The 27,296-nt window shown below is 48.1% G+C and overlaps 1 protein-coding gene across 11 annotated transcripts in view; it reads right to left on the bottom strand.

Annotated features, from left to right (window-relative positions):
- Window positions 1-20,212, bottom strand: part of epn3b (epsin 3b) — a 29,033-nt gene extending 8,821 nt beyond the window's left edge. For 2 of the 11 annotated variants that reach the window (XM_072711784.1, XM_072711790.1), the window contains exons 1-4: window positions 19,739-20,210; window positions 9,544-10,449; window positions 2,043-2,161; window positions 890-967 (exon numbers count right to left, since the gene is read on the bottom strand). In XM_072711784.1, coding sequence (XP_072567885.1) covers window positions 890-967; window positions 2,043-2,161; window positions 9,544-10,258 — 912 coding nt within the window. In that variant the 5' untranslated portion in view covers window positions 10,259-10,449; window positions 19,739-20,210. The other 9 variants (XM_072711789.1, XM_023795671.2, XM_072711787.1 and 6 more) reach the window with 8 other exon arrangements.
- Between the last annotated feature and the right edge of the window lie 7,084 nt (window positions 20,213-27,296).

Here is a 27,296-nt window from a genome sequence, read left to right as displayed (position 1 = left end):
CTTCTGGCTGAGGCACAGAGCTATCTGCAGCTGGGTTAGGGTTCACAGCCCGTACCTGAGGCTGCTCCTTCTGGCTGAGGCCCAGAGCTATCTGCAGCTGGGTTAGGGTTCACAGCCCGTACCTGAGGCTGCTCCTTCTGGCTGAGGCCCAGAGCTATCTGCAGCTGGGTTAGGGTTCACAGCCCGTACCTGAGGCTGCTCCTTCTGGCTGAGGCACAGAGCAATCTGCAGCTGGGTTAGGGTTCATAGCCCATACCTGAGGCTGCTCCTTCTGGCTGAGGCACAGAGCGATCTGCAGCTGGGTTAGGGTTAGGGTTCACAGCCCATACCTGAGGCTGCTCCTTCTGGCTGAGGCCCAGAGCAATCTGCAGCTGGGTTAGGGTTAGGGTTCACAGCCCGTACCTGAGGCTGCTCCTTCTGGCTGAGGCCCAGAGCGATCTGCAGCTGGGTTAGGGTTAGGGTTCACAGCCCGTACCTGAGGCTGCTCCTTCTGGCTGAGGCCCAGAGCTATCTGCAGCTAGGTTAGGGTTCACAGCCCGTACCTGAGGCTGCTCCTTCTGGCTGAGGCCCAGAGCTATCTGCAGCTAGGTTAGGGTTCACAGTCCGTACCTGAGGCTGCTCCTTCTGGCTGAGGCACAGAGCAATCTGCAGCTGGGTTAGGGTTCACAGCCCGTACCTGAGGTTGGTCCTCCTGGCTCAGGCACAGAGCTATCTGCAGCTGGGTTAGGGTTCACAGCCCATACCTGAGGCTGCTCCTTCTGGCTGAGGCCCAGAGCTATCTGCAGCTGGGTTAGGGTTAAGGTTCACAGCCCGTACCTGAGGCTGCTCCTTCTGGCTGAGGCACAGAGCGATCTGCAGCTGGGTTAGGGTTAGGGTTCACAGCCCGTACCTGAGGTTGCTCCTCCTGGCTGAGGCACAGAGCTATCTGCAGCTGGGTCTGCTCGTCGACGTCCACACAGCGGGAGGGCTGCATGTGAGGGCATGCAGGGTGACTCAGCACACAGAGCTGCACTCACACTCTACACTCACATGGTGGCAGTGAAACCCAACTGTGCCCATTGTGTTCATGTGTTGTAATGAGACAAAAACAAGTGTCATTTGTTGAGGGAGCCATTTCTGCACATGGACTGGAGGATATTATTTTCCTGTTACTATTTTCTGCTAGAATTCAGGTACCACCAGCGGTGTCAGCAGTCTCAGAGATCTTTCCCAAGTAAATTAGATTACTCTCCAATAACAGAGACATCTACAGTGGCGGTTTTACTAAAATAGTGCTAGAATGGCTTTTGGATATTATATTCTGCATGACAGTACTGTGTAACTGCCTTCTGTACAGCATAACCCGATATGTGAGGAGGACTTGAGCCATCTCAGATTCACAAACGGCCATGAGATTAATGAGTCAGGCCGTAATGTGCCACTCATGGGACATGAATATTCTGCACTTGGAAGCTTATCCCAGGTTGCTTGGGTCATTTAGGGAATGGCGGGTAAGTTACGACAGGAGAGGGGGAGTCAATTACAAAAAGTTTCTCTGCCGCACCCCACCCCCAACCCCAACCCTAACCCCGATCAGTTTATATGCTATTCTAGCCACTGGGAGATGCTGTGGTGCAGGATGAGACTGCTGCTAGTAGGAGGGGAATTACTAGCCATGTAACCAGTTCCCAGCCCAGTAGCCAATCCCAATGCTTGCTTCCTCAAATGCTCCAGACAGGTCAATCAAGCATGACCTGATGGCTCTGTGTAAACACAGCGCCCCCTGTGGGTAGACATTAGAAGTGTAGTATAGCATAGTATGTGAGTGTGAGTACTGGCACCTGGGTCTGTTAAAACGCATTCAAGAATTATACACCCATCCACACAAAGATAAAATATGTGTGACGTGTGTATATAAACATAAATTATACATAAAGCCCACCAACAGGATCTGTCTCACCTTCTCATTCTCCTCCCAAATCATAGCCAGCACCTGCTGTGTGTGTCAGGCTGTGTATCAGTGTGTTCAATGTGCATAGGAGGTCCAGCGGGACCTGTCTCACCTTCTCATTCTCCTCCCGACTCATAGCCAATGCCAGCTGTAGCTGCAGCTCCTCCTCCCCGCTGGTCTGAGGGCGAGACTGCTCCAGGTCAGATGGGACTCGTGGAGAGGATGAGGAGGCTGGGGAGGGCAGAGGGATGGAGCGAGAGATAAGTGAAGAAAGGAGGGAGCAAACAAGAGAGGAACAGGTAAAAAAATGAGGAAGTGAATAAATAAACTAGGAATTAAAAGAAAAAGTTAAAGAACAGGGTTGAGGGACAGAAAAATTATGGTTAATGTCACCCTCAGCAGTACATCCTACACGCCGAGTACATGTGTCATGATTTATGTGTTCAGTCTGTAGGGCAGTCTGTGTGTGTGTGTGTGTGTGCCTGTCTGTCTGTCTGTGTGTGTGTGTCTGTGTGTATTTTGCTTTGTGGCTGAAGGGCACTGAGGGCAATGTAATCTGGCATGAGAATCCCCCCTTCACCCCCTGACACACTGTGCCAGCTGCCAAATACACAGACATACACAGGCACACATAAATAAAAATGCCAGTCCCACAGTCAGCCACTGGCTGGACAGGACACTAGCAGCTGAAGCTGCTGCTGTCTCACTGCCTGTCTCGGGCAAACAGTAGGGCAACTGCACAGCCCTCTGCCAAGCCAGCACATTTTGGCAGATGGGCAGCCGGCTTGGTACACGCATTCCTGCACACAGCACTCCTCCCCCACAAATCCACCTCGCTCCTCCTCCATGAGCCTGCAGGCAGTGTGGGGGCTTAAGCAGCCACGTGTTCCACAGAGAGGTAGCTACGTCCAGTGGGGGGCAGCACTGCACCCCAGAAAAGTCACAGATGGGCACAGAGCAGCAATCATCCTGCTGACATGGTACATAAACGCGTAGGATGACTGGTCCATCCAGGGGGGCATCGGCAAGCCCAGTGAAAGCCGCGGAGCGGCGCCGATCCAGCTCACACGGCAGATAAATGCACATTCTCTTTCTGAGATCTCTGAGAAGTTCTGTTTGCATTCCCAAGTCAGCTCCAAGTTCCCATTTTAGATTCCCTGTCAAAAATATCCCATCAACCCTGGATGAGCGATTAAATGGCAGATGGGGCTGCAGTCTGACTTCTCATTTAATTTTGGACGAGTACCCCCACCCCCCCGAGCTGCCCCCCTAAGGTGGAGCTGCCACTGGGGGCTGCGCTGATTTACTGTGGGTTTTTGTGGTCATTCAAAGCCCAGAATCAGAGATGATTTACCAACGACAGGTCAATGGAGAGAAGCGGAGTCCAGCAGGAGTGCCATGCATGTGAGGGGACACAGTGCCGGAGAGAGCAGGGCCTGGCAAACAGCTGCAGACAGCAGCAGTGTGTGAGGGCAGCTTACTGAAATAACTCCTGCAAACAGGCAGCCTCTGATGAAAATAACAGGCCACGCCACACCACTGACTCTGTCATTAAGAATACCTATTTTTACTAAAGATTTACTTCCTTACAATTTTTTAAAATCAAATTTGCTATTTCAGAAGATATAAAGGCACGAAGAGGAGTTGTCCAAACATGGGATTATCCAAATTCATCGACCAATGAGGTAGATGCTGTCCGCCGACAGGTTTCCTCAGATGTCAGCCCTGTATCACTGGCCAGTTGGCTGTTAAGGTCCAGCCTGTCCAGAGCAGAGATTAACATTAGCAAGGACTCCAAAACAACTTCGACAGAGCAGCCCAGCTTTCAAACGATCTGCATCATGACCCTTCATAATCTTCATTTGCTAGCTGATCACAGCGCCCCACAGAGTAGTATGTGAAGAGGGAATGACCGGTGATGCTGATCACAGCGCCCCACAGAGTAGTATGTGAAGATGTACAGGCCAGTGATGCTGATCACAGCGCCCCACAGAGGAGTATGTGAAGATGTACAGGCCGGTGATGCTGATCACAGCGCCCCACAGAGGAGTATGTGAAGATGTACAGGCCGGTGATGCTGATCACAGCGCCCCACAGAGGAGTATGTGAAGAGGGACAGACCGGTGATGCTGATCACAGCGCCCCACAGAGTAGTATGTGAAGAGGGACAGACCGGTGATGCTGATCACAGCGCCCCACAGAGTAGTATGTGAAGAGGGACAGACCGGTGATGCTGATCACAGCGCCCCACAGAGGAGTATGTGAAGAGGGACAGACCGGTGATGCTGATCACAGCGCCCCACAGAGGAGTATGTGAAGAGGGACAGACCGGTGATGCTGATCACAGCGCCCCACAGAGGAGTATGTGAAGAGGGACAGACCGGTGATGCTGATCACAGCGCCCCACAGAGGAGTATGTGAAGATGTACAGGCCGGTGATGCTGATCACAGCGCCCCACAGAGGAGTATGTGAAGATGTACAGGCCGGTGATGCTGATCACAGCGCCCCACAGAGTAGTATGTGAAGATGTACAGGCCAGTGATGCTGATCACAGCGCCCCACAGAGGAGTATGTGAAGATGTACAGGCCGGTGATGCTGATCACAGCGCCCCACAGAGGAGTATGTGAAGATGTACAGGCCGGTGATGCTGATCACAGCGCCCCACAGAGGAGTATGTGAAGAGGGACAGACCGGTGATGCTGATCACAGCGCCCCACAGAGTAGTATGTGAAGATGGACAGGCCGGTGATGCTGATCACAGCGCCCCACAGAGGAGTATGTGAAGAGGGACAGACCGGTGATGCTGATCACAGCGCCCCACAGAGTAGTATGTGAAGAGGGACAGACCGGTGATGCTGATCACAGCGCCCCACAGAGGAGTATGTGAAGATGTACAGGCCGGTGATGCTGATCACAGCGCCCCACAGAGGAGTATGTGAAGAGGGTCAGACCGGTGATGCTGATCACAGCACCCCACAGAGGAGTATGTGAAGAGGGACAGGCCGGTGATGCTGATCACAGCGCCCCACAGAGGAGTATGTGAAGAGGGACAGACCGGTGATGCTGATCACAGCGCCCCACAGAGTAGTATGTGAAGAGGGACAGACCGGTGATGCTGATCACAGCGCCCCACAGAGTAGTATGTGAAGATGTACAGGCCGGTGATGCTGATCACAGCGCCCCACAGAGGAGTATGTGAAGAGGGTCAGACCGGTGATGCTGATCACAGCGCCCCACAGAGGAGTATGTGATGAGGGACAGACCGGTGATGCTGATCACAGCGCCCCACAGAGTAGTATGTGAAGAGGGACAGACCGGTGATGCTGATCACAGCCCCCCACAGAGTAGTATGTGAAGAGGGACAGACCGGTGATGCTGATCACAGCGCCCCAAAGAGTAGTATGTGAAGAGGGACAGACCGGTGATGCTGATCACAGCGCCCCAAAGAGTAGTATGTGAAGAGGGACAGACCGGTGATGCTGATCACAGCGCCCCACAGAGGAGTATGTGAAGAGGGACAGACCGGTGATGCTGATCACAGCGCCCCACAGAGGAGTATGTGAAGAGGGACAGACCGGTGATGCTGATCACAGCGCCCCACAGAGGAGTATGTGAAGAGGGACAGACCGGTGATGCTGATCACAGCGCCCCACAGAGTAGTATGTGAAGAGGGACAGACCGGTGATGCTGATCACAGCGCCCCACAGAGGAGTATGTGAAGAGGGACAGACCGGTGATGCTGATCACAGCGCCCCACAGAGTAGTATGTGAAGAGGGACAGACCGGTGATGCTGATCACAGCGCCCCACAGAGGAGTATGTGAAGATGTACAGGCCGGTGATGCTGATCACAGCGCCCCACAGAGTAGTATGTGAAGAGGGACAGACCGTTGATGCTGATCACAGCGCCCCACAGAGTAGTATGTGAAGAACACGTTTTTCAGAGCTGTCATTGTGCAAGCACTCCACTCTTCCTGTGACTCTGTCGGAATGGGGACAAACTACATTCATGCAAACTGAGAAGAACCTTCAACACCAAGGATATGGAGGAAGCACTAAAACATGATAAACTAAAAATATCCAGGGAATGGCCATCCATGCCTCCAGCTAATCCTGTCAGAGAAGATGCATTTCCTCCAATGCACATGCTGGGAGTGCTTCTAGTAGGCTCAGACATCAGCCCGTAGGCCTCATAGAACCTATAGGTCCCAGCAGCTCCCTGTGGAGATGTGTGTGTAACTTAGATGAAGTCAGACAGTTACCCTGCACACCTATGTGTGTGTTTAAGCAGGAGAGGTGCTGAAGCAGATCACAGGCACACGTGTGAATCCCCAGGGAAATGAAGAATAAAGAAGGGGGCACAGCAGCAGATTGGCCGCATCAGAAGTCACAGACACAGGGGACCACGGACGCCAAGGTCACGGACACAAGGGACCACGGACGCCAAGGTCACAGACACAGGGGACCACGGACGCCAAGGTCACAGACACAGGGGACCACGGACGCCAAGGTCACAGACACAGGGGACCACGGACGCCAAGGTCACGGACACAGGGGACCACGGACGCCAAGGTCACAGACACAGGGGACCACGGACGCCAAGGTCACAGACACAGGGGACCACAGAAGCCAAGGTCACAGACACAAGGGACCACAAACACAGGGACCATAGACATAGGAACTAGGGCTGCACAATATTGGGGAAAAAAATCACATTGCAATATTTATTCTTTTTCCGATATATATTGCGATATCGGGATTTAAAAAAATCTAATTAGTTTAATAGCTGTATTGCAGGGGAATTCAGCTAAAATTTAAAGAGGTCCAGTTACTGAAAATTTCTTGAAGCAAAGGTCCGGAAGATCATAATGTCTAACTATTTAGTGTGATGTATATTTAAGTAGCCTATCGGTTGTATCAACATTGCATGTAATCAGTATCTCACTGTCAAGTTAATTCAGTACAATTCAATTCAAGATTTCTGCATAGATATGTAATAATTCTTGCCTTGTAAATAGTCTGCTTTTGTATTTAACCGTGTAAATATACTTTTGACGTGCCTTATTTTAGGTTTATAATGGAATAATGTAGATTTGCCGTAAGATTTCCTGTGCGAGTCTATAATCGTGAGTGGCATGCCAAATGCTGAAAATGTACAATTTTTGTTTCACCTGAGTTGATTTATGTAACAGATAACATTACTTTATACAGTTGTTAAAAAGCGGAAACTTCCACGAACATGAAATCACCAATAAACTATGTCTATTTATCCAACATGTTATATAATACGTACTGTGTATCTGTACTACTCTGTTAGGAACATTACGGCTTTTTGGTCGCTTTGCTGCTGTTATTAAGCAGCTACTCTGTTAGGAACATTACGGCTTTTTGGTCGCTTTGCTGCTGTTATTAAGCAGCTACTCTGTTAGGAACATTACGGCTTTTTGGTCGCTTTGCTGCTGTTATTAAGCAGCTACTCTGTTAGGAACATTACGGCTTTTTGGTCGCTTTGCTGCTGTTATTAAGCAGCTACTCTGTTAGGAACATTACGGCTTTTTGGTCGCTTTGCTGCTGTTATTAAGCAGCTACTCTGTTAGGAACATTACGGCTTTTTGGTCGCTTTGCTGCTGTTATTAAGCAGCTACTCTGTTAGGAACATTACGGCTTTTTGGTCGCTTTGCTGCTGTTATTAAGCAGCTACTCTGTTAGGAACATTACGGCTTTTTGGTCGCTTTGCTGCTGTTATTAAGCAGCTACTCTGTTAGGAACATTACGGCTTTTTGGTCGCTTTGCTGCTGTTATTAAGCAGCTACTCTATTAGGAACATTACGGCTTTTTGGTTGCTTTGCTGCTGATATCAACACTACTGGCACATTATGACGGACAAAGGGCTGCATACGCCAAACTACGCGGTTAAAAGCATTTGCTAAACCACTACCGAAAAGACTACAAACGCTGTGCTGGTTAAAATAGAAGCGTCCTGTCAGGTTTTAAATCATAACTTTCTGTTTTGGCTATTGGTCTGGGTCTGTATGGGACAGCTTCTGGGTCTGGACCCCGACCGCGGTCCGCCTGTTAGTGACCTCTGCTCTATTGGTATAATTGATGATTCTAGAAAGATTGAGCTGATTTTGCCCAAATATAATGGTAATGATTACTTAATTGGTACTAAACAATGCATGAGCATTAAACTAAGAAAGCTTATCGCATATGGGAGTTAACATGAGTGACAAAATAGCGCTGGGTTAAATGGTTAGCGCTGGGATCGAGAATGTTTGTGATTGGTGGTTCGTTCTGTGATCGACGTTTGTTAGCTGCCGGTGCAAAGCTGCGTGTTGGCCTTGCATCCAAAAACCTTTAAATTAGCCTAAATTATATGACAGACTTTTGTGGATTGTTTAAGAATAAGAACAGCGTGACATTTGTTAGTTTAGCAAAAACACCAACAGCGGTGTCCACTACACTTAATTTAATTTGCGTTACTTAACATTGCACGTTCTGCGATGTGACTATTGCACATGCGCACATCGCGATGACGATGCTGAAACGATATATCGTGCAGCCCTAATAGGAACCAGAGAGGCTAAGGCCACAGACACAGGGACCATGGAAGCTGAGGTCACAAACACAGAGACACAGGGACCACAGATGCTAAGATCATAGAAACAGGGACCACAGATATAGGAACCACGAAGGCTAAGGCTACAGAAACACGGACCACAGACGCTGAGGACACAAACACAGGGACCACAGATGATAAGGGCATAGTAACAGGGACCATGACGGGTAAGGCCACAGAAACACGGACCACGGACACTGAGTCCACGGACACAGGGACCACGGAGGCTTAGGGCGCAGACACAGGGACCACAGACACAGGGACCCAGGTGGCTTAGGGCGCAGACACAGGGATCACAGACACTGAGGTCACATACACAGGTTCTATGGACACTGAGGTCATGGACAAAAGGACCACAGACACAGGGACCATGGAGGCTTAGGGAGCAGACACAGGGACCACAGACACAGGGACCACGGAGGCTTAGGGTGCAGACACAGGGATCATAGAGGCTTAGGGTGCAGACACAGGGATCACAGACACTGAGGTCACATACACAGGGTCTATGGACACTGAGGTCATGGACAAAAGGACCACAGACACAGGGACCACGGAGGCTTAGGGCGACACAGGGACCACAGACACAGGGACCACAGAGGCTTAGGGCGCAGACACAGGTATCATGGACACTAAGGTCATGAACACAGGGGACATGGATGCAAGGATCATTGACGTTGGGGCCAAAGTAGAGGGTAGGGATTCAGGGACCATGGATACTGAGGTCACTGACACTGGGACCGGCTTGTGTAATCCAGGTCAATGGGGGAGGCCGGGCGCCTGCATGTGGGAGGCCCATATTTCTTTATATGAGTGGGTGCAGTCCAAGCATTCACTCGTAACGGTCAGTCAGCTGACAGTGAGGACTGAGGCGTCGGTATCAGTGTGTCTATCAGTACAACAATATAAGCTGCTACCCACCAGCTGTGTGTCTGTGAGGATGTGAGTGTCGCTGTGTGTCAGTATACTTGGGGGGGGGGTGGGTATAGTACTCACAGTTGAAAGAGGAGGGGGAGCCCCGGGAGCGGCTGAACTCCTCCCCGTAGAGGGCAGCCATGCTGGGCTGGCTTGTGCGCCGGCTGGGGTAGGAGGGCAGGGCGGCGGAGCCCGAGCCCGAGCCCAAGCCCGAGCCCAAGCCCAAGCCTGAACCTGAGCCTGAGCCCAAGCCCGAGCCCAAGCCCGAGCCCAAGCCCGAGCCCGAGCCCGAGCCCGAGCCCGAGCCCGAGCCCATGCCTGACGTGGCCCCCGCCATGCGCTCCTTAGTCTTGAGCGCCTGGGCCCTCTCTGTCCGTAACCGTTCCTCGTCCCGCATGAGAGCCACCAGCTGCTTGGCCTTCTCGCGAACATTGACACCCTGGTCCTTGCCATCGCGGTCCACGTATTGGAAGTCCCTGAGCGTCTGAATGGTGAAGGCGTTCTCACGGCACTGCTGTGCCACGCGCTCCGAGCCCGTCTTCATCAGGTAGTCAAGCAGTGTCAGAGCCTTGTACACGTGCCGCCAGTTCTTGCCATGATCGTTCAGGCGCTTCCAGATCATGCCCATGACCTCAGTGAAGGCCACTACGTTGAAGGTCATGTCCGAGATCTCGGACATGAGCGAGCTAGGTGGCCCCCATGGGTCATTGGAGGTTGCTTCCCGCACTTTGATCTCTGCCTCAGAGTAGTTGTGCACGATATTCTTCACCTGCCGGCGCAGGGCTGAAGTTGTCATGGTGATAATGGTGCTGGAGGTTTACCTGATCGGGAATAGGAGGGGGTAAATCTAGGTTGTTCCCACACCTCAGCTTGGAAGGAGGAAGAGGAGGATGAGGACAGTCCTATAGGTTGAATTGGGACAGCAGTCCACAAGGGAGCGTGTGTGTGCTGGCTTCCTGTGTGCAGGGCTTAGGGGCGACAGGCACGCTGTGGGGATAGGAGAGAGGGCTATGAGGGTTGGGATTTGTTTAAGGGTGGCACACAGACTTTCCTTTACAAAAAAGACCAGAACAATAATAAAAATATTAGAAGAGAAGGGGCCTAAGGACATTTCCAGTGAAACAGGAGAAGGTGCAATGACCTTGCAATGAATGAAACAGACCAAACATTACTGCGAGTGCAGCGAGTGGTGCCTGCCACCCCCAGCCTGTGAGCCAGGAACTTTCCTCAATCCGCCTGAGTGGGGTGGGACAGGGTTTTCCTGGGGGTTTCTCAGAAAATGTTTCATAGGCCTTCTGCCTCAGCAGGTGGAGCCAATGGCCATAGATGCATTAGCAGGCTAAACCAGTTATGGCAAGCCTTAAATCTGATAGACAAGACTTGTCTCACTGCCTGTCTGCCTGTATGATTGTCTTTGTCTCAGTCTGTCTCCCTGCCTCTGTCACTTTGCCTGCCTTCCTATGTGTACTTGCATGCTTGTCTGTTTGCCTGCCTTCCGGTGTCTACCTACCTACCAGCCTGTCTCTGCCTGCCTGTCTGTTTTTTTTTGCCTATGTCTATTTGCCTGTCTTTCTCTCTCTCTGTCTGTGTCTCCCAATCACTGTCTCTTTGCCTGCCTTCGTGTGTCTTCCTGCATGCCTGTCTGCTTGTCTTTGTCTGTCTGTGTCTACCCGTCTGTCTGTCTGCCTTCGTGTGTCTACCTGCATGCCTGGCTGCTTGTCTTTGTCTGTCTGTGTCTGCCCGTCTGTCTGTCTCTCTGTCTGCCTTCGTGTGTCTACCTGCATGCTTGTCTGCTTTTCTTTGTCTGTGTCTGCCCGTCGGTCTGTCTCTGTCTGCCTTCGTGTGTCTACCTGCATGCCTGTCTGCTTGTCTTTGTCTGTGTCTGCCCATCTGTCTGACTCTCTGTCTGCCTTCCAGTGTCTACCTGCATGCCTGTCTGCTTGTCTTTGTCTGTCTGTGTCTGCCCATCTGTCTGTCTCTCTGTCTGCCTTCATGTGTCTACCTGCATGCCTGTCTGCTTGTCTTTGTCTGTCTGTGTCTGCCCGTCTGTCTGTCTCTCTGTCTGCCTTCGTGTGTCTACCTGCATGCCTTTCTGCTTGTCTTTGTCTGTCTGTGTCTGCCCATCTGTCTGTCTCTCTGTCTGCCTTCGTGTGTCTACCTGCATGCCTTTCTGCTTGTCTTTGTCTGTCTGTGTCTGCCCATCTGTCTGTCTCTCTGTCTGCCTTCATGTGACTACCTGCATGCCTGTCTGCTTGTCTTTATCTGCCTGTGTCTGCCCGTCTGTCTATCTCTCTGTCTGCCTTCGTGTGTCTACCTGCATGCCTGTCCGCTTGTCTTTGTCTGTCTTTGTCTGCCCGTCTGTCTGTCTCTCTGTCTGCCTTTGTGTGCCTACCTGCATGCCTGTCTGCTTGTCTTTGTCTGTCTGTGTCTGTCTCTCTGTCTGCCTTCGTGTGTCTACCTGCATGCCTGTCTGCTTGTCTTTGTCTGTCTGTGTCTGACCGTCTTTCTGTCTCTCTGTCTGCCTTCGTGTGTCTACCTGCATGCCTGTCTCTTTGCCTGGCCACTTTTCGAGAAGCCTATGGCTACATCCTGCGGGAAGGTGGCGCTGGACATCCCACCTGGTCCACATCCAACCCAGCCCTTCTGTAACATGAAAACCACACCCATGTCCAACATACTTTCACGCAGAAGCAGAAGTGTGAGCCGAAGCGAATTTGCCAAACTGGTGTTTAATTACTCTGAAAACCCTGACACATAAAACCCATGCAGGTGTAGGTGACAAGAGCTCACAGAACAACATTGGCAAGTGGAAAACCATCCTTGTGAGGGCATATTTCTGCTCCCGCGTGCAAATGGGGATGATAATAATAAACAACTATGTTTCCGGTTTATGCATTTACTATACTGTATTTTTACAGGCATGTTACAGTGTATTCTTTTTCACTTAATCAAAAGGAAAATATTTACAGTAAATAATATGCCGTACCATAGTATGTAAGTACATTCCATGGTTCAAATTACGGGGGAGCTAAGGGGAGCTCGGCTAACCTAACCCCTAACCTAACCCCTACACAACCCAAACCTTAACCATAACTAACTGAAAAATAAACAAGAATTTTGGCATTTCTTGCACCGCAAAATGCTTTTTGAGGTATTTGTAGAGTTAGTCCATTTTCCCAACACGGCTAAAGCTGTGAAATACCCAATGCATCGAGGGAAAGAATCATAAATTTTCATAGTCAGGGTTTGCCACCAGACTTGATATGAGGCACACTACCATGCACTACATCATTCAGAAATTCAAGATGACTGGTGAAATCATTACTCTGGAGGGAAGAAAGAGAAAAAGAAGGACCAGTCCAAGGACAGACAGGTACATCAAAGAGCTTGCCATGAAAAACCGAAAGTTGTCTGCTACACAAATTGCAAAGCAACTTAAGGAGGCTACTGGAATTCAGGTTTGCACACAAACAATAAAGAGGGTGCTGAATAAACGTCGTTGTATGGCAGGGATCCTCGTAAGAAGCCATTTATAAGTAAAAATAACAAACTGAAACATCTGGTATTTGCCAAAGAACATGTTGAGAAGCCTATCAGCTTCTGGAAATCAATTGTACAGTCTGATGAATCGAAATTTAACATGTTTGGATCAGATGGTCGTCAGAGAGTGTGGCGCAACTCAAAGGAGGCGGACAGACCCCAGTGCTGAAATGCGACTGTCAAGCACGGTGGTGGGAGCGTGTTGGTTTGGGGGTGCATGGCAGCTTCCGGTGTTCACAATTTTTTTGAAGGCATCATGCACTCTGAGGTGTATGAGGAGATGATCTACTCAGATGATCCTATCTGCTGCTAAACTGCTTGGACGTCGCTACATTTTCCAACAAGATTAACAACCCCAGGGACACTGCAAAGCATGTGAGAACTTTCTCACCAAGAAGGTGAAAGTCCTTGAGTGGCCCCCACAAGGTCCGGATCTCAATCCTACTGAGCACCTCTAGGTTGAGATGGAGAGGAACTGCCCAGCAGATCCACAAAGCAACAAACAGAAGTTGAAGGACATGCTCCGGCGCACAGGGGAGAGCCGTGACCCAGACACTGCTACCCGGGAGGCTGTATGCTGTTACAGCCAAAGGAGGGCCGACCAGATACGGAGCAGGACTGTGAGAAAAATCCAATGGCCAGGTGTAAATGTAATTGTTTGAAGACAATACATTTCATAATTTGAAAATAATTCCAGAATATGTTTTGAATAAAAGTTTTTCTTGTTTGTTTACATAATTATAACAGTTTTTTAAAATTTGTTCTAAAATATCCTAAATTTTATTTGCATTTTTGACCATTTTTTCCAAAGTGCACAAATACATTTTGGCTGCACTGTATGTTTATGTCTATTTGCTGGTATTTCTGTCTCTCTGCCTGCCTGCTTAACTGCCTGTCTGTCTCTCTGCCTGCCTGCTTAACTATCTGTCTGTCCCCACCTGCCTGTCTGCCTCTCTGCCTGCTTGCTTAACTATCTGTCTGTCCCCACCTGCCTGTCTCTCTGCCTGCCTGCTTAACTATCTGTCTGTCCCCACCTGCCTGTCTGCCTCTCTGCCTGCTTGCTTAACTATCTGTCTGTCCCCACCTGCCTGTCTCTCTGCCTGCCTGCTTAACTATCTGTCTGTCCCCACCTGCCTGTCTGCCTCTCTGCCTGCTTGCTTAACTATCTGTCTGTCCCCACCTGCCTGTCTCTCTGCCTGCCTGCTTAACTGTCTGTCAGTCCCCACCTGCCTGTCTGTCTCTCTGCCTGCCTGCCCATCTGTCTGTCTGCCTGATTTTCTGGCTGTCTCTCTAATTACCTGTCTGTCTGTCTTCCTGGGGAGAGGCTGATCGTTGTCCATCTGCCGCTGGCACTGATTTTACAGGAAGGAGCCCCAGGCTCAGGGTCCCCCAGCACCATATAAACACAAATGCAGTCCCTGCTGTTCAAAATTTAACCTTACTTGCTTAAAATTTGACAAAACTCAAACCCACATCCTCGACACTTATTAGGAAGCCCATTGTCGATCCCTTGAAACCGTGTTTTATGCACATTCTTCTGCTGACTTGTGGGCCTCCTTATGTTCTCTTCCTAGAGCAGTCTGAGGGTGACGTGGATTTATTAATGGATTTATTCACTTACACACAAATGTGCTGCATATTTTCACGTGTTAAACTGAAGATTAGTCCAGACACAGGACTGGACAGTCACCCACCTCTTATACACTTACTATATTTACATTGTGCCGTGTTTATGTGTTCTTGTATTTATTGTCTTACTTTAAGCACCATAATTTAAATTGTGATTTGTGGTTCATGGTTGCTGACTGACGAACTGTTTATGCGGGAGAACATTTTAAAACAAATTTGAGGAAGCACTTCTTTACACAGCGTGTAGTCAGAGTATGGAATAGTCTTCCTGCTATTGTAGTGGAAGCTAAAACCATGGGTTCCTTTAAATCAGAGCTAGATAAGATTTTAACAACTCTGAGATATTAGCTAAGTTCTCCCCAAACGAGCTTGATGGGCCGAATGGCCTCCTCTCGTTTGTAAATTTCTTATGTTCTTATGTTCTTATGATGACAAACTCTTGAATCCTGATTCTACAACCCCAGTCAATGAATCCAAACCAGGAACTAAACATAATTCTTCTGAAAAATTTATATAATATTTGCTAACCAAGACATCATATTATCTGCTTTGCACAGGATTTACCCATGTCCACTGCAGGGCCAGTGTGCAGCAAGCACTTTGAGGGAAACTAGTAATCAGCCAATCCTGCTGCCTTATTTTTACCATGGTTCAAATTCCGGAGAGTGTGTTCAGGAAGTGATGTAATGCTGTTCCCTGTTCAGGAAAGCCCAAGCTAAGTCCTGCCTCCTGGCCTCCATGGTTGTCATGTGCTTTATCACTGCGTGGCAACGAGGCTGCCGGCCAGCTCCTCTGACTGCACGACATCACCATGGCAACTGTGTCCATGGGATGGAAGTGAGGGGGAGTATCACAAACAGCACAGAGTAGCACAGAGTCGCTGTAATAATCAGGAGCTTCTGCTGATGCTTCGTCTCCTTTCACCAAGAACCCCCCCCCCCCCTTACTGCCACATCAGCCAGACACCACAGAACTGCTGCAAGTGCGGTTCTGACCCATTTGGAAAGTGTGGGCTGAGCCAGGCAGGACAGCCTGGGGTTCTGATCTGCACCCTGATCCGTACTGGCTTTCTGACAAGAAAAGATATTTTGGGAAACCTGAACTCATTAAAAGGATGGCCTCATCCACTGTGATAATTCCTGACCCTACAGACACTGTGACCTTACAGGACCTGCAGACACCGTGACCTTATAGGTCTCCACAGAAACCATGACCTTTCAGGATCCTACAGACACTGTGACCTTACAGGACCTGCAGACACCGTGACCTTATAGGTCTCCACAGAAACCGTGACCTTTCAGGACCCTACAGACACCGTGACCATATAGGTCTCCACAGAAACCGTGACCTTTCAGGACCCTACAGACACCGTGACCTTACAGGTCCTGCAGACATCCTTACTGTACAGGATCCCGCAGACACAGTGACCTAATAGGTCTCCACAGAAACTGTGACCTTTCAGGACCCTACAGACACTGTGACCTTACAGGACCCCACAGACACCATTACAGTACAGGATCCTGCAGACACCGTGACCTTTCAGGACCCTACAGACACCATTACGGTACAGGATCCTGCAGACACCGTGACCTTTCAGGACCCTACAGACACCATTACGGTACAGGATCCTGCAGACACCGTGACCTTTCAGGACCCTACAGACACCATTACGGTACAGGATCCTGCAGACACCGTGACCTTTCAGGACCCTACAGACACCATTACGGTACAGGATCCTGCAGACACCGTGACCTTTCAGGACCCTACAGACACCATTACGGTACAGGATCCTGCAGACACAGTGACCTTTCAGGACCCTACAGACACCATTACGGTACAGGATCCTGCAGACACAGTGACCTTTCAGGACCCTACAGACACCATTACGGTACAGGATCCTGCAGACACCGTGACCTTTCAGGACCCTACAGACACCATTACAGTACAGGATCCTGCAGACACCGTGACCTTTCAGGACCCTACAGAAACCGTTACAGTACAGGATCCTGCAGACACCGTGACCTTTCAGGACCCTACAGACACCGTTACAGTACAGGATCCTGCAGACACCGTGACCTTTCAGGACCCTACAGACACCGTTACAGTGCAGGATCCTGCAGACACCGTGACCTTTCAGGACCCTACAGACACCGTTACAGAACAGGATCCTGCAGACACCGTGACCTTTCAGGACCCTACAGACACCGTTACAGTACAGGATCCTGCAGACACCGTGACCTTTCAGGACCCTACAGACACCGTTACAGTACAGGATCCTGCAGACTCCGTGACCTTTCAGGACCTTACAGGAGTAGGGAGGGGTGACCTGACAGCAATAGGACAGGAGGTCAGTTGTCATGCTGACACAGCTGTAGGTCATGCAGCCACACTGGCAGCTCTTCTCTCTGATCCCTAATTGATGCTGAACAATCACTTTGCAGGCACAACAGCTGTAAAGGTTGGAGGTAAGACAACACGTGCTGACAGCACAGGAGCTAAACTGGAGGCTGCAGCATCCAGGAGCCCCACATGGGGGCAGTGGGGAGTCTGCATGTCATAAAATTTCACCTTCTGACAAAAGCATCAGTTCACAGGAGGTGGCAGTGCATTCTCCACGCAGGAGGGCTGACACAGTGTAGCTTTTCATGAAGCAGGACTCTGCCTTCCCCAGGAGCAGCTTGAGACACGCCTGCTCCTCACGCATGGAGACCAGGGCTGAGCCTCCCAAAGTTGAGCCTCCCACACGCTGGCATTCAGCCACTCCAGAAGGGTGCTCACACAGGTCCTCACACAATGAGCTATGGGCAGTACCATTCTCCCGGGGAAGGCCAGTGGCTCCATGGCGTCTCGAGAGTGAAGCAGCACAGAGCCACTTCAACCTGCTCAAAGCACATCTAGTTCACCCATTTATGTGGGATGATACATAGCAATGGGAAAGAGGAATCAAATGTAGGTGGTGAAGCCCCCATAACTCCCCAATCCCTACTCAACCACCCCTGAGGAAGGTGCTGCAATAAGGTGCTGGAAGTGTGGAAAACACTCTGTGGACAAAAGCTAGAGAGTGTCGCTGACTCAGTGGATCCACAGCTCCCACTACCTCCGAAAATTGGCCTCCTCTAGCGAGGAGTAGGATGGCTCCCCCAACCACCCAGCACGGTACTCCTCCAGCAAGGAACAGGAATGGCTTTCCTGACCTCCCAGACCAGCCTCCTCCACCAAGGAAAAGGAACACCTCCCCCAACCTCCCGGACCAGTCTCCTGCAGTGTGAAGCAGGAATGACTCCCCCAAACTCCCAGACCGGGGTCGTCCAGTGAGGAGCAAGAACAGTTCCCTGACCTCGAAGGCCGGCTTCCTCCAGCAAGGAGCAGGAACAGCTCCCCTGACCTCCTAGGCTAGACCTCCTCCAGCGAGGAACAGGAATGGCTCCCATGACCTCCCAGGCCAGCCTCCTCTGGCAAGGAGAAACACAAACTTTCTAGCTTATTTCAGATAAATGAGCAAACCTTCAGATGCTGGTGGAAATGACATATGCACACAATAGTTCCCAGTTGTCCTTTCCTCCTCCTCCCTCCCATTATCACTCCTTTCTGTCACTTTGCCCTCCTATTCTCCCTCCTCCCTCACATCATCACTCCTTTCTGTCACTTTGCCCTCCTATTCTCCCTCCTCCCTCACATCATCACTCCTCAGCCCACCCTCCCCCCTCTTTCTTTTTAATCAGCCAAACATCCCTGACTATCTACAGTGTTTCACTATACCTTCATGCGCAAAGCATAGCAATGACTCGTGGATCTGTGGCAGAGGCTGGGGGCCCAGAAATAAACTTCAGGGTGGGGGGTGAAGCTGTAAAGTGGGTCCTGGCCTAGTTACTACTCTCCGAAATCCGTAACAGGGCCCCAATTAAGCGCATGTCTCAGCAGTTATATCGAACACTTTATCTGACAATTTGACCTGAAAGCTTACAAAAATGTCTCGATAGTGTGAGAAGCAGCCATGTTGGGCTTTACCGAACCACCCCTGAGAGCCAGGACTCAGCTGATGGTCACTCCTCTCTACCCATCACTTAACACACTCCTGTTAACTTTGGGTTCAGTGAACTTCCCGGGAGCCATTTTCCACCCAATGGCAATGAAAATGAGCCTGGAGAAACATTATTCTGACTACAGAAAGCCAGTACAGCGAGTGACCCCAGGTCTGCAGGCCATCTCACAGACCACGTGTCGGCTAAGGGGATGTGTGCAGTGGCAGCCTCCAGCGTGATGCATGGCTGATCTTCTGACCTTGATACTGAGGGGCCCCATACAGCATCGGGATGGGTTCAAAACCAGTACTGTATCACGACTAGAAGCACAGAAACAGCATCGTTTCACAACTGGCACTGGTACAAAACTAGTATCTCAGAGGTACTGGGACAGACACACAAGCAGCTTTGTATCGATACTGCAAGAAAGTAACAGCAGAGAATGAGGGGATATTTCCACACTGTAAAGTCAAACTTTGAAAGGACGAATTCATTGAGTAAGAAATATAAAACTTCTTCTTTATGGGTAATGAATAACACATTTACGTGACAAAATTAACGATTTCATTTCACTACACAAGTGTAAAGCATAGCACTGAAATAAAACCTGGCTTTTAGTGAAAGCCGCTCGCATACATGGATAAACGCAACATTTGGTAAGAGGAAAAATAATTCAAATCATCAGCACCATCACCTTCAGGCGCCGTATAAAAGCACGCCGAGGATTCTCTCCACCACCCCTGCAGCACTTTGGGAGACGTTACACACTGCACCTTTAACAGCATCCAAAGTAAATGGAAATAATAAAATGCTGATGAACGAATAGCCAGTACTACACTCCGGCTTTGGGACGCACCTCCGCCCCTCCATATCGCTTCCCTCGACGAAGGTAAAGCACAGCCTTTCGACCTGCACCGCCCGAGCCTGCAATCCCATTGCGGATGTTACCGCGATCGCTGCGGGGAATGAGAGCGATGCGGGGACGAAGAAGCAAAAGCCGTCGGCAGGCGGCGCACCGTGACTCAGCTCGGACGCCTGAAAGCCCCGCATACCTCACGCCCCGATCCCGCACGGCGTCCCCTTACCTCCCGCATCACACATCGTTCGCTTTCTACTTCTGCACCATTTCGTACACTGCACTTTTCTTTAGCGTTCCCACAAATGCTCACTTTGTACTAAAGAAAGAAAGACGGGAATCAAATGGCAAGTAGGTTCAAAAATAAAGGATCATCATATTCCCAGCAGGGGTTGTAAAGCCGATTTTTGAACATTATATCCTCCGCTGCTGTGATGCTTGCAGTCCGGGTAAAGTTGGCAATCGTACGCGTCACTGTGCAAAACAGACGTCCGCACATAAGAGGCGAAAAGTCAAAGGCAGATAGGAAAGCAGGAGGGAGGCGGGGAGAGGTACACGCCGATCAGCTTTTAACCCGCTGCCTCCCGAAGCCCAGCCAAGTCTGCCTGTAACCGCCCCCTCCCCAAAACCCAACCGAGTCCGCTATTAACTCTCCTGCCCCCGAAGCCAGGCCGAGTCCGCCACCTCCTAATGATTTAAGCTCTTGGACTCTTGTCGACGTCAAACTTTAACCGACCTGTTCGAGTTTAACGGGGACAAGAGCCTAAGAGATCTATAATGTTCAGCTCCACCGTGCGCAGGGTGCCCCCACACTCCATACCCGACATTTAGATTTAGGTTTTCGAGTGAATTGACTGTGGCCTCATTTCGAATCTGTTCTAGCTTCCCATTCCCTCCGTCTCATCTCATCTCGGCTGCGGTTTGATTTCAGCTTGTTAGACCTCACAGGATAGTAGGAGATGATCAGCTCTCACTTGCGGGCTGGATCATGCGTACATACTGCCCAGCACATGCACCAGTGCATGACAGGGGTCGCCGAGCGCTACCAGCTTCAAGGAATTGGTTTGAGTCAGACGGAGTTGATCGGGGGCGGCTTAATATTGGAGGTGGGCGTGTGGATCATATTCCCATATGACTTTTATTTGTCTTACATTGACCATATACGTTTAATGTGTTGTACCAAGATATACATATACTATCCATATGTGGTCATAAATATTACCATCAGTATCATCCCAGATCACATATCATGTGTGAATCATATATAAAATGGGCCATAATCATACATGATATTTTTCAGTATGGGTGGAACGGAGGCTTTGGCGCTATCTCGTTATATACAGGCTGGAATTTAGGCTTCGGCGATATTATATAGATACAATACTGCTAGTGTTGCCAACTAATTTTCAGGGGAAGTTGGTAAAGGGGGGGGGGTCTATTTGTTGGTAATGACGTTAATTGTCATTACATGATTATGTCATTACGCAATAATATATAATCGCATCATAGGTTAATCAGTGACGTTAATTAAATTGATTGGCCACCTCGGTAAAAAAATATGATTAGAAATTTGATAGTTTAGATTTGTTTGTTAATTATCACATATTTAATTTTTTTGAAAGTAATATAAATAAATTTTTTTATGATCAGATATCTTTATTTTTAAATACAGCGCACTGAATTTTTGCTCAATTGCACATTACACGTCATTGAACAATTACATTTCGTTTATTTTCTTATTAACTAATAATAACCAATTATAGTTTTAATCGGTGTATTGAACATGCTACCTAACGTATCAACAATTATCGGAACACGCTAATAACAGGTTTATCATATATGTGCTAGCAACTTAAATGGTTAAAAGGTCTTCTCGTGGTTTATCCCTTACTTATAATGATACCGGCTGAGTGGTATATACAAATTTATTTGTGATTACAGGTTTACCATAATCCCTGATTTCCACAATAGAATTGGGTGAAACTTTGTGTGGCTACTTGGAAGATATAAAAGAAAACTGAAACTTGGAAATGGAAACATATTATACATTATTATAAAGATTCAAACTCAATGGTTACGTTTTTGTGATTACAGTGTATAAATTCGAATGATCATAACCCTTAATTTCCACTAGGGGTGGGCGATATACTGTAACCAAAATCATCTATCACGGTAGAAGCAATTTTCTACCTCGATAACGATATATATCACAATATAGCAATTTGTATCTGGAAATGCATAAATAAAAATTCAAACACAAAGAAACTGTTTTATATAATGTAATTTTATTTAAAATTGCAGCATTACTTTAAGTAAAAAAACAACCATACTGTTTACTGCAATGTATTGTACTGCATTTTTTGACATATTCGTTTGGATGCTTGGATTTGAGATGATAGAAAAGGTTTGACGTGTTTCCACCGCTTGCTAAAACAGTGCTCTTGCATACCTTGCAAATCACGTTCGTCTCATTCGTATTCACTTTTCCTATACTCAAACCAATTCCACACCAGAGCATGTGAGCGGAGCGGAGCGGTGAGAATTTCCGCTCCTCGCTCACGAGGCTGTTGGCTCCGCCCGCTCCTCCGCTCTAATTCGCACTACGCCGCTCCGCTCAACACCGCTCCTCGCTCCACTAAAATGTCCTCCAGCTCCAGTCAAATCGCTCCACGCTCGCTCCAATTTAAAAGAGGGACAAATAATCTGCATGCCTAACAAATGTCACCTTAAACCGAAGCCTTATGTCATAAAGAAATATGAGCAACGGCAACACTGCCAGTCAGAACAGAAAATATTTATTTTTAAGCAACCTATCGGCAACAACGGACAGGTTTGGAAATGGCATTCCACACAAAAATAGGCTTAAAAATAAAGGAATCAGTGGGTTTAATAGCCTAAAGAATATACAGACACGTTTTAAATTCCTCAATTTTTTTCTGTTGATGCAGCACGTCTCTAAAATAAAATTTTACGTTACGTGAAATAAAAAAAAAATCTTATTAGACCTACTTTGAATGACAAAACGAATTTATTTGATTACCAATATTTACTTTATAGGCTTTTATACTTTATAGACTTGATATGCTACAAGTTACAACCATATAAAACTTGCACGCGTTTTGCTCTGGCTTCCGCTTGTTCGCGTAGCACACTCATGTTTCTGAGAAAAGTGATTCCAAAGTGAATCTTTACTCACTGAAACAGTTTCACCACATTGTTGTTCTTGCTGTACATTCTTGTCATCTATATGTTTGATAAGAATAGTACACTTGTATGATTTATCAGTTTCCTTTGTGAAATACTTTGCGAATTCCATCTCGGCCAATTTGTGTAACAGTCTTGATAATTGTACAGATGAATTCTGCGTAGATTTGGGCACGCCTCAGAATTGTAGTGTGAGCGGTATCGGAGCGAAATTGGAGCGAGACAAAGCGACCGCTCCAGTCTTAATTAGAAAACCCGCTCCGTGCTCTGACCAAATTCCGCCCGCTCTGCTCCGCTCCGCTCACATGCTCTGTTCCACACCACAGACGATGCACCTTTTTTCTTTACAATCTCCTCCTTGTTGGTTTCGTCACATGTAAGCAAACTCACCGCTGCACCGTCTTCTTCCATTGTCGAAGTGAATGTGTATTGCGTGGTTACCCAACGTGCAACGTCACGTGATCTCAATCGCGATTAAGACGATAGACCAAAATCTCTATCGGTTGACAAATTTCTACCGGTTAGTCGAGTCTACCGGTATATCGCCCACCCCTAATTTCCACCATAGGATTGGTTGAAACTTTGTGTATGTGGCAGATCTAGTAGAATAAGACCAAGTTGGAATGCAGACATATTATTCATTCACATGTGCATTTGTGTATTTGCAAATTGTACGTGGATGGCTTGACCACAGTATATGACTATAGCAGGGACCAGGGGCGTCAGAAGCATTTTGAATGTGGGGGGACACACTGGAAAACAGCGTTGGGTTAACTAATATTTTATGTTAAATGTGGGGGAGTCCAAACGAATAATTATGAAATGTGAGGGGGACACGTCCCCCTCCGATTTAATGGTGGCGACACCTATGGTAGGGATGAACTGATTTATACTGAAATATAATGAGTGTTTTCATATCGAGAATCAATTGTAACATTAAAATAAGGATTGGTAAATTAAATATTTATATTATTGTAGGAGCAGGACATGACTTACTACCAGGCAAGACCATAAGGGGGCGCCAAGATGATCAAAGAAGTTATGGGGGAGAGGGGTAAGGGTGAAGCTGAGATGATTCCAAGGGCCCCAGAGTGACACTGACCCTACACATCTTGGAACATAATTGGACTGGTTTGATTTGGGGGCACACCCTATAGCCATGGTTATTTTTCAACCCAGTTTGAATTCCCTTGCAAAAGCCCCTTAAATGCCATAGGCAAGGGTGTAACTTTGGCTGGAACATTGGGGGGGATTGAGGTTTCCACCCATTATAGGGAAAGCATGATTATTGGGGGGGTGGGGGGGTTGTATTAGCTGGTTTTGATTTCCTAAACAAACTGTGCAGTTTAGGAACAGTTCCTAAACAAACTGAACAGTTTAGGAACAGTTCCTAAACAAACTGAACTTTCAACACTGTTTTAAATTCCTCCCTTAGGTTTCGCCTCACCCCGTGTCTTGTGCTCTCATTGGCTGTGGCTCTTCACAGCACTGTTCACACCTACAGGATTCGGCGTTGCCGGCAGGTCAAGATATTTAGCCTGCTAGATACACTATATTTCCAAAAGTATTGGGACACCTGCCTTTACACACATGAACTTTAATGACATCCCATTCTTAATACACAGGCTTTAATATGGAGCTGGCCCACCCTTTGCAGCTATAACAGCTTCAGCTCTTCTGGGAAGGCGGTCAACAAGGTTGAGGAGTGTGTTTATGGGAATTTTTGGCCATCCTTCCAGGAGAACATTTGTGAGGTCAGGCAATGTTGCTGGATGAGAAGGCCTGGTTCGCAGTCTCTGCTCTAATTCATCCCAAAGGTGTTCTGTCGGGTTGAGATCAGGGCTCTGTGCAGGCCAGTCAAGTTCCTCCACACCAGCCTCGCTCATCTATGTCCTTTTGGACCTTGCATTGTGCACTGGTGTGCAGTCATGTTGGAACAGGAAGGGACCATCCTCAAACTGTTCCCACAAAGTTGGGAGCACTGTTCTTGAGGTAATCTGAAGGCCACACAAAGTTTGGAGGTCTGTAGCTATTGACTCTGCAGACAGTTGGCGACTTCTGCACACTGTGCGCCTCAGCATGCGTTGTCCCCGCTTTGTGATTTTACGTGGTTGCTGTTGTTCCCAATTGCTTCCACTTTGTTATAATGCTACTAACAGTTGACCGTGGAATATATAGTAGCAAGGAAATTTCACAAATGGACTTGCAAAGGTGACATCCTATCGGTACCATGCTTGAATTCACTGAGCTCCCGAGAGTGACCCATTCTTTCCTAAATGTTTGTAGAAGCAGTCTGCATGCCTAGGTGCTTGATTATATACAGCTGTGGGTATGGTAAGTGATTGGCAAAGATTTGGAGGGGTGTCTCAATACTTTTGGCAATATAGTGTATCTGACATGTGTCTGTGACAAATTGGTGACTCCATCGGGTCACGTCTTTGGTCAGTTCACACATATAGTGATCGAGTAGCCGCTTTGCCAATGCTGATCGCACACCAATTTTCCTCCAATGTGGGGGTTTTGCCGGCAATTTCTAAAAACTGAAAGAAAAAAAAAGGAAAATCGGGGCTAAAACCACGTACTGTACTGTGCAATTAGCATTATTTATACTGGAAGCTGGCACCTAAATTTCCTTCTGGATAAATAAAGTATCTCTATCAATCCATCTATTTGCACTGACATGTACGAAGCAGGAAAAGTAAATCATCCAATGAGAAAGATACATGGAGACAGTGAGAACTGGTAGGTTCACTTGCAGATTTATGCTCTTTAAAGGACTGGTTAAAACGATAATAGCCAATGCTTTGAGATGGCTGCTGTGATCTAGGTTGTGTGCCCAGAGCCAGCAATTTCGTCTCGTCTTTACTCGTCAAAGCAGATTTCGCTGTAATTTCCATTGTCAAACATTTTTTTCATTTACGTTGTCATTACAGTTTAGCCATGAAATAAAAGGTCGTCTACGGATATTTATCGTCAAAATTTTCATTGACAAAATTAGCCCTGGGTTCCATGTGTTTCAAGAAATATATTAATTTGTTTCACTGTGCTTTCCAAACTGAAAACAATGTAATGAAACCATGCATGACGAAGATGTGTACCATTACAGTCAGTGGTAGATGAAAGCATGCTGATTACGTTACGCTGAAGTCAGCCCTCTGCCAGGTCGCTGATTCTACACAGTAATCCAGAATGAGGTGCATGCTGATGTCTGCCTGGGCTGCAGCATTGAAGCAGAGCAGAAGGGCTTCCACATTCTGTAAGATCCCTGTAGCACCACGATTTACAGCTTCCCACTCAGTTCCCATAAAAAGTCTCTCTCCCAATGGGGCTCCAGTAAAAATACTGGAGTGACTGGAAAGGCATGTCTAAATATAGTGTATTGGTATATTCTTATGGCATGGAGAGTATGAATATCGAGCTAGGTCATCGACTTAGTGATAAGGCCATAAACAGGGGAATAAGAGTGTCTCATAATTTATTCATTTAAAGGAACCGTTTGTTTGGTGTGGTGGTATGGGGCTCTGTGGTTCGCACATTTTCCCACTGTCCAAAAGCAAAGGATGAGACTGTGAGTATGTGCCCTTTGATGAACCAGCACTCAATTCCCTGTTTTATGTCCTGTACTTCTTGCCATGGGCACCAGACCCATCATACTACATAAAGCCTGATGGAACACTGATGATGATTTGTTTTTATGGAACAACAGGCTCATAGTGCCCCATGTGGTGGGTAACCTAATAGCTTCCTTGATTACTTTGGCTTATCATTCTACAATGGTACATGTGAGCAGTACAGTGCCTATCAAATGACAGGACACCGGAGGATTTATCTGTGAATGTGAACAGCTTCCTGGACATTGCATGCACGGACGTTCCTGGACGTTGCATGGATTACACTTGTGATGAGTTTGGTTAGGAGTCCCTTGGCAGCCTCTAAACAGGAATGTGACGTGATGGATTTGGGTTAGGGGATCCTTGGCTGCCTCTAAACATGAATGTGACGTGATGGATTTGGGTTAGGGGATCCTTGGCTGCCTCTAAACAGGAATATGACGTGATGGATTTGGGTTAGGGGATCCTTGGCTGCCTCTAAACATGAATGTGATGTGATGGATTTGGGTTAGGGGATCCTTGGCAGCCTCTAAACAGGAATGTGATGTGATGGGTTTAGGTTAGGGGATCTTTGGAAGTCTCTAAACAGGAATGTGACGTGATGGGTTTGGGTTAGGGGATCCTTGGCAGCCTCTAAACAGGAATGTGACGTGATGGGTTTTGGTTAGGGGATCCTTGGTTGCCTCTAAACAGGAATGTGACGTGATGGGTTTGGGTTAGGGGATCCTTGGCAGCCTCTAAACAGGAATGTGACGTGATGGGTTTGGGTTAGGGGATCCTTGGCAGCCTCTAAACAGGAATGTGACGTGATGGATTTGGGTTAGGGGATCCTTGGCTGCCTCTAAACAGGAATGTGACATGACGGGTTTGGGTTAGGAGATCCTTGGCAGTGTGTGAGTGTGTGTGTATGTGCGCATGCGCACACATTGAACTGGTCTGCACATACATTATTAATGTATTTTCATTCCAAAT

Source organism: Paramormyrops kingsleyae, chromosome 5 (assembly GCF_048594095.1).
Source record: "Paramormyrops kingsleyae isolate MSU_618 chromosome 5, PKINGS_0.4, whole genome shotgun sequence".
NCBI classification, from domain to species: Eukaryota; Metazoa; Chordata; class Actinopteri; order Osteoglossiformes; family Mormyridae; genus Paramormyrops; species Paramormyrops kingsleyae.
Note: the sequence above shows the minus strand (reverse complement) of the source record. Positions and strands in the feature narration are given on the sequence as shown.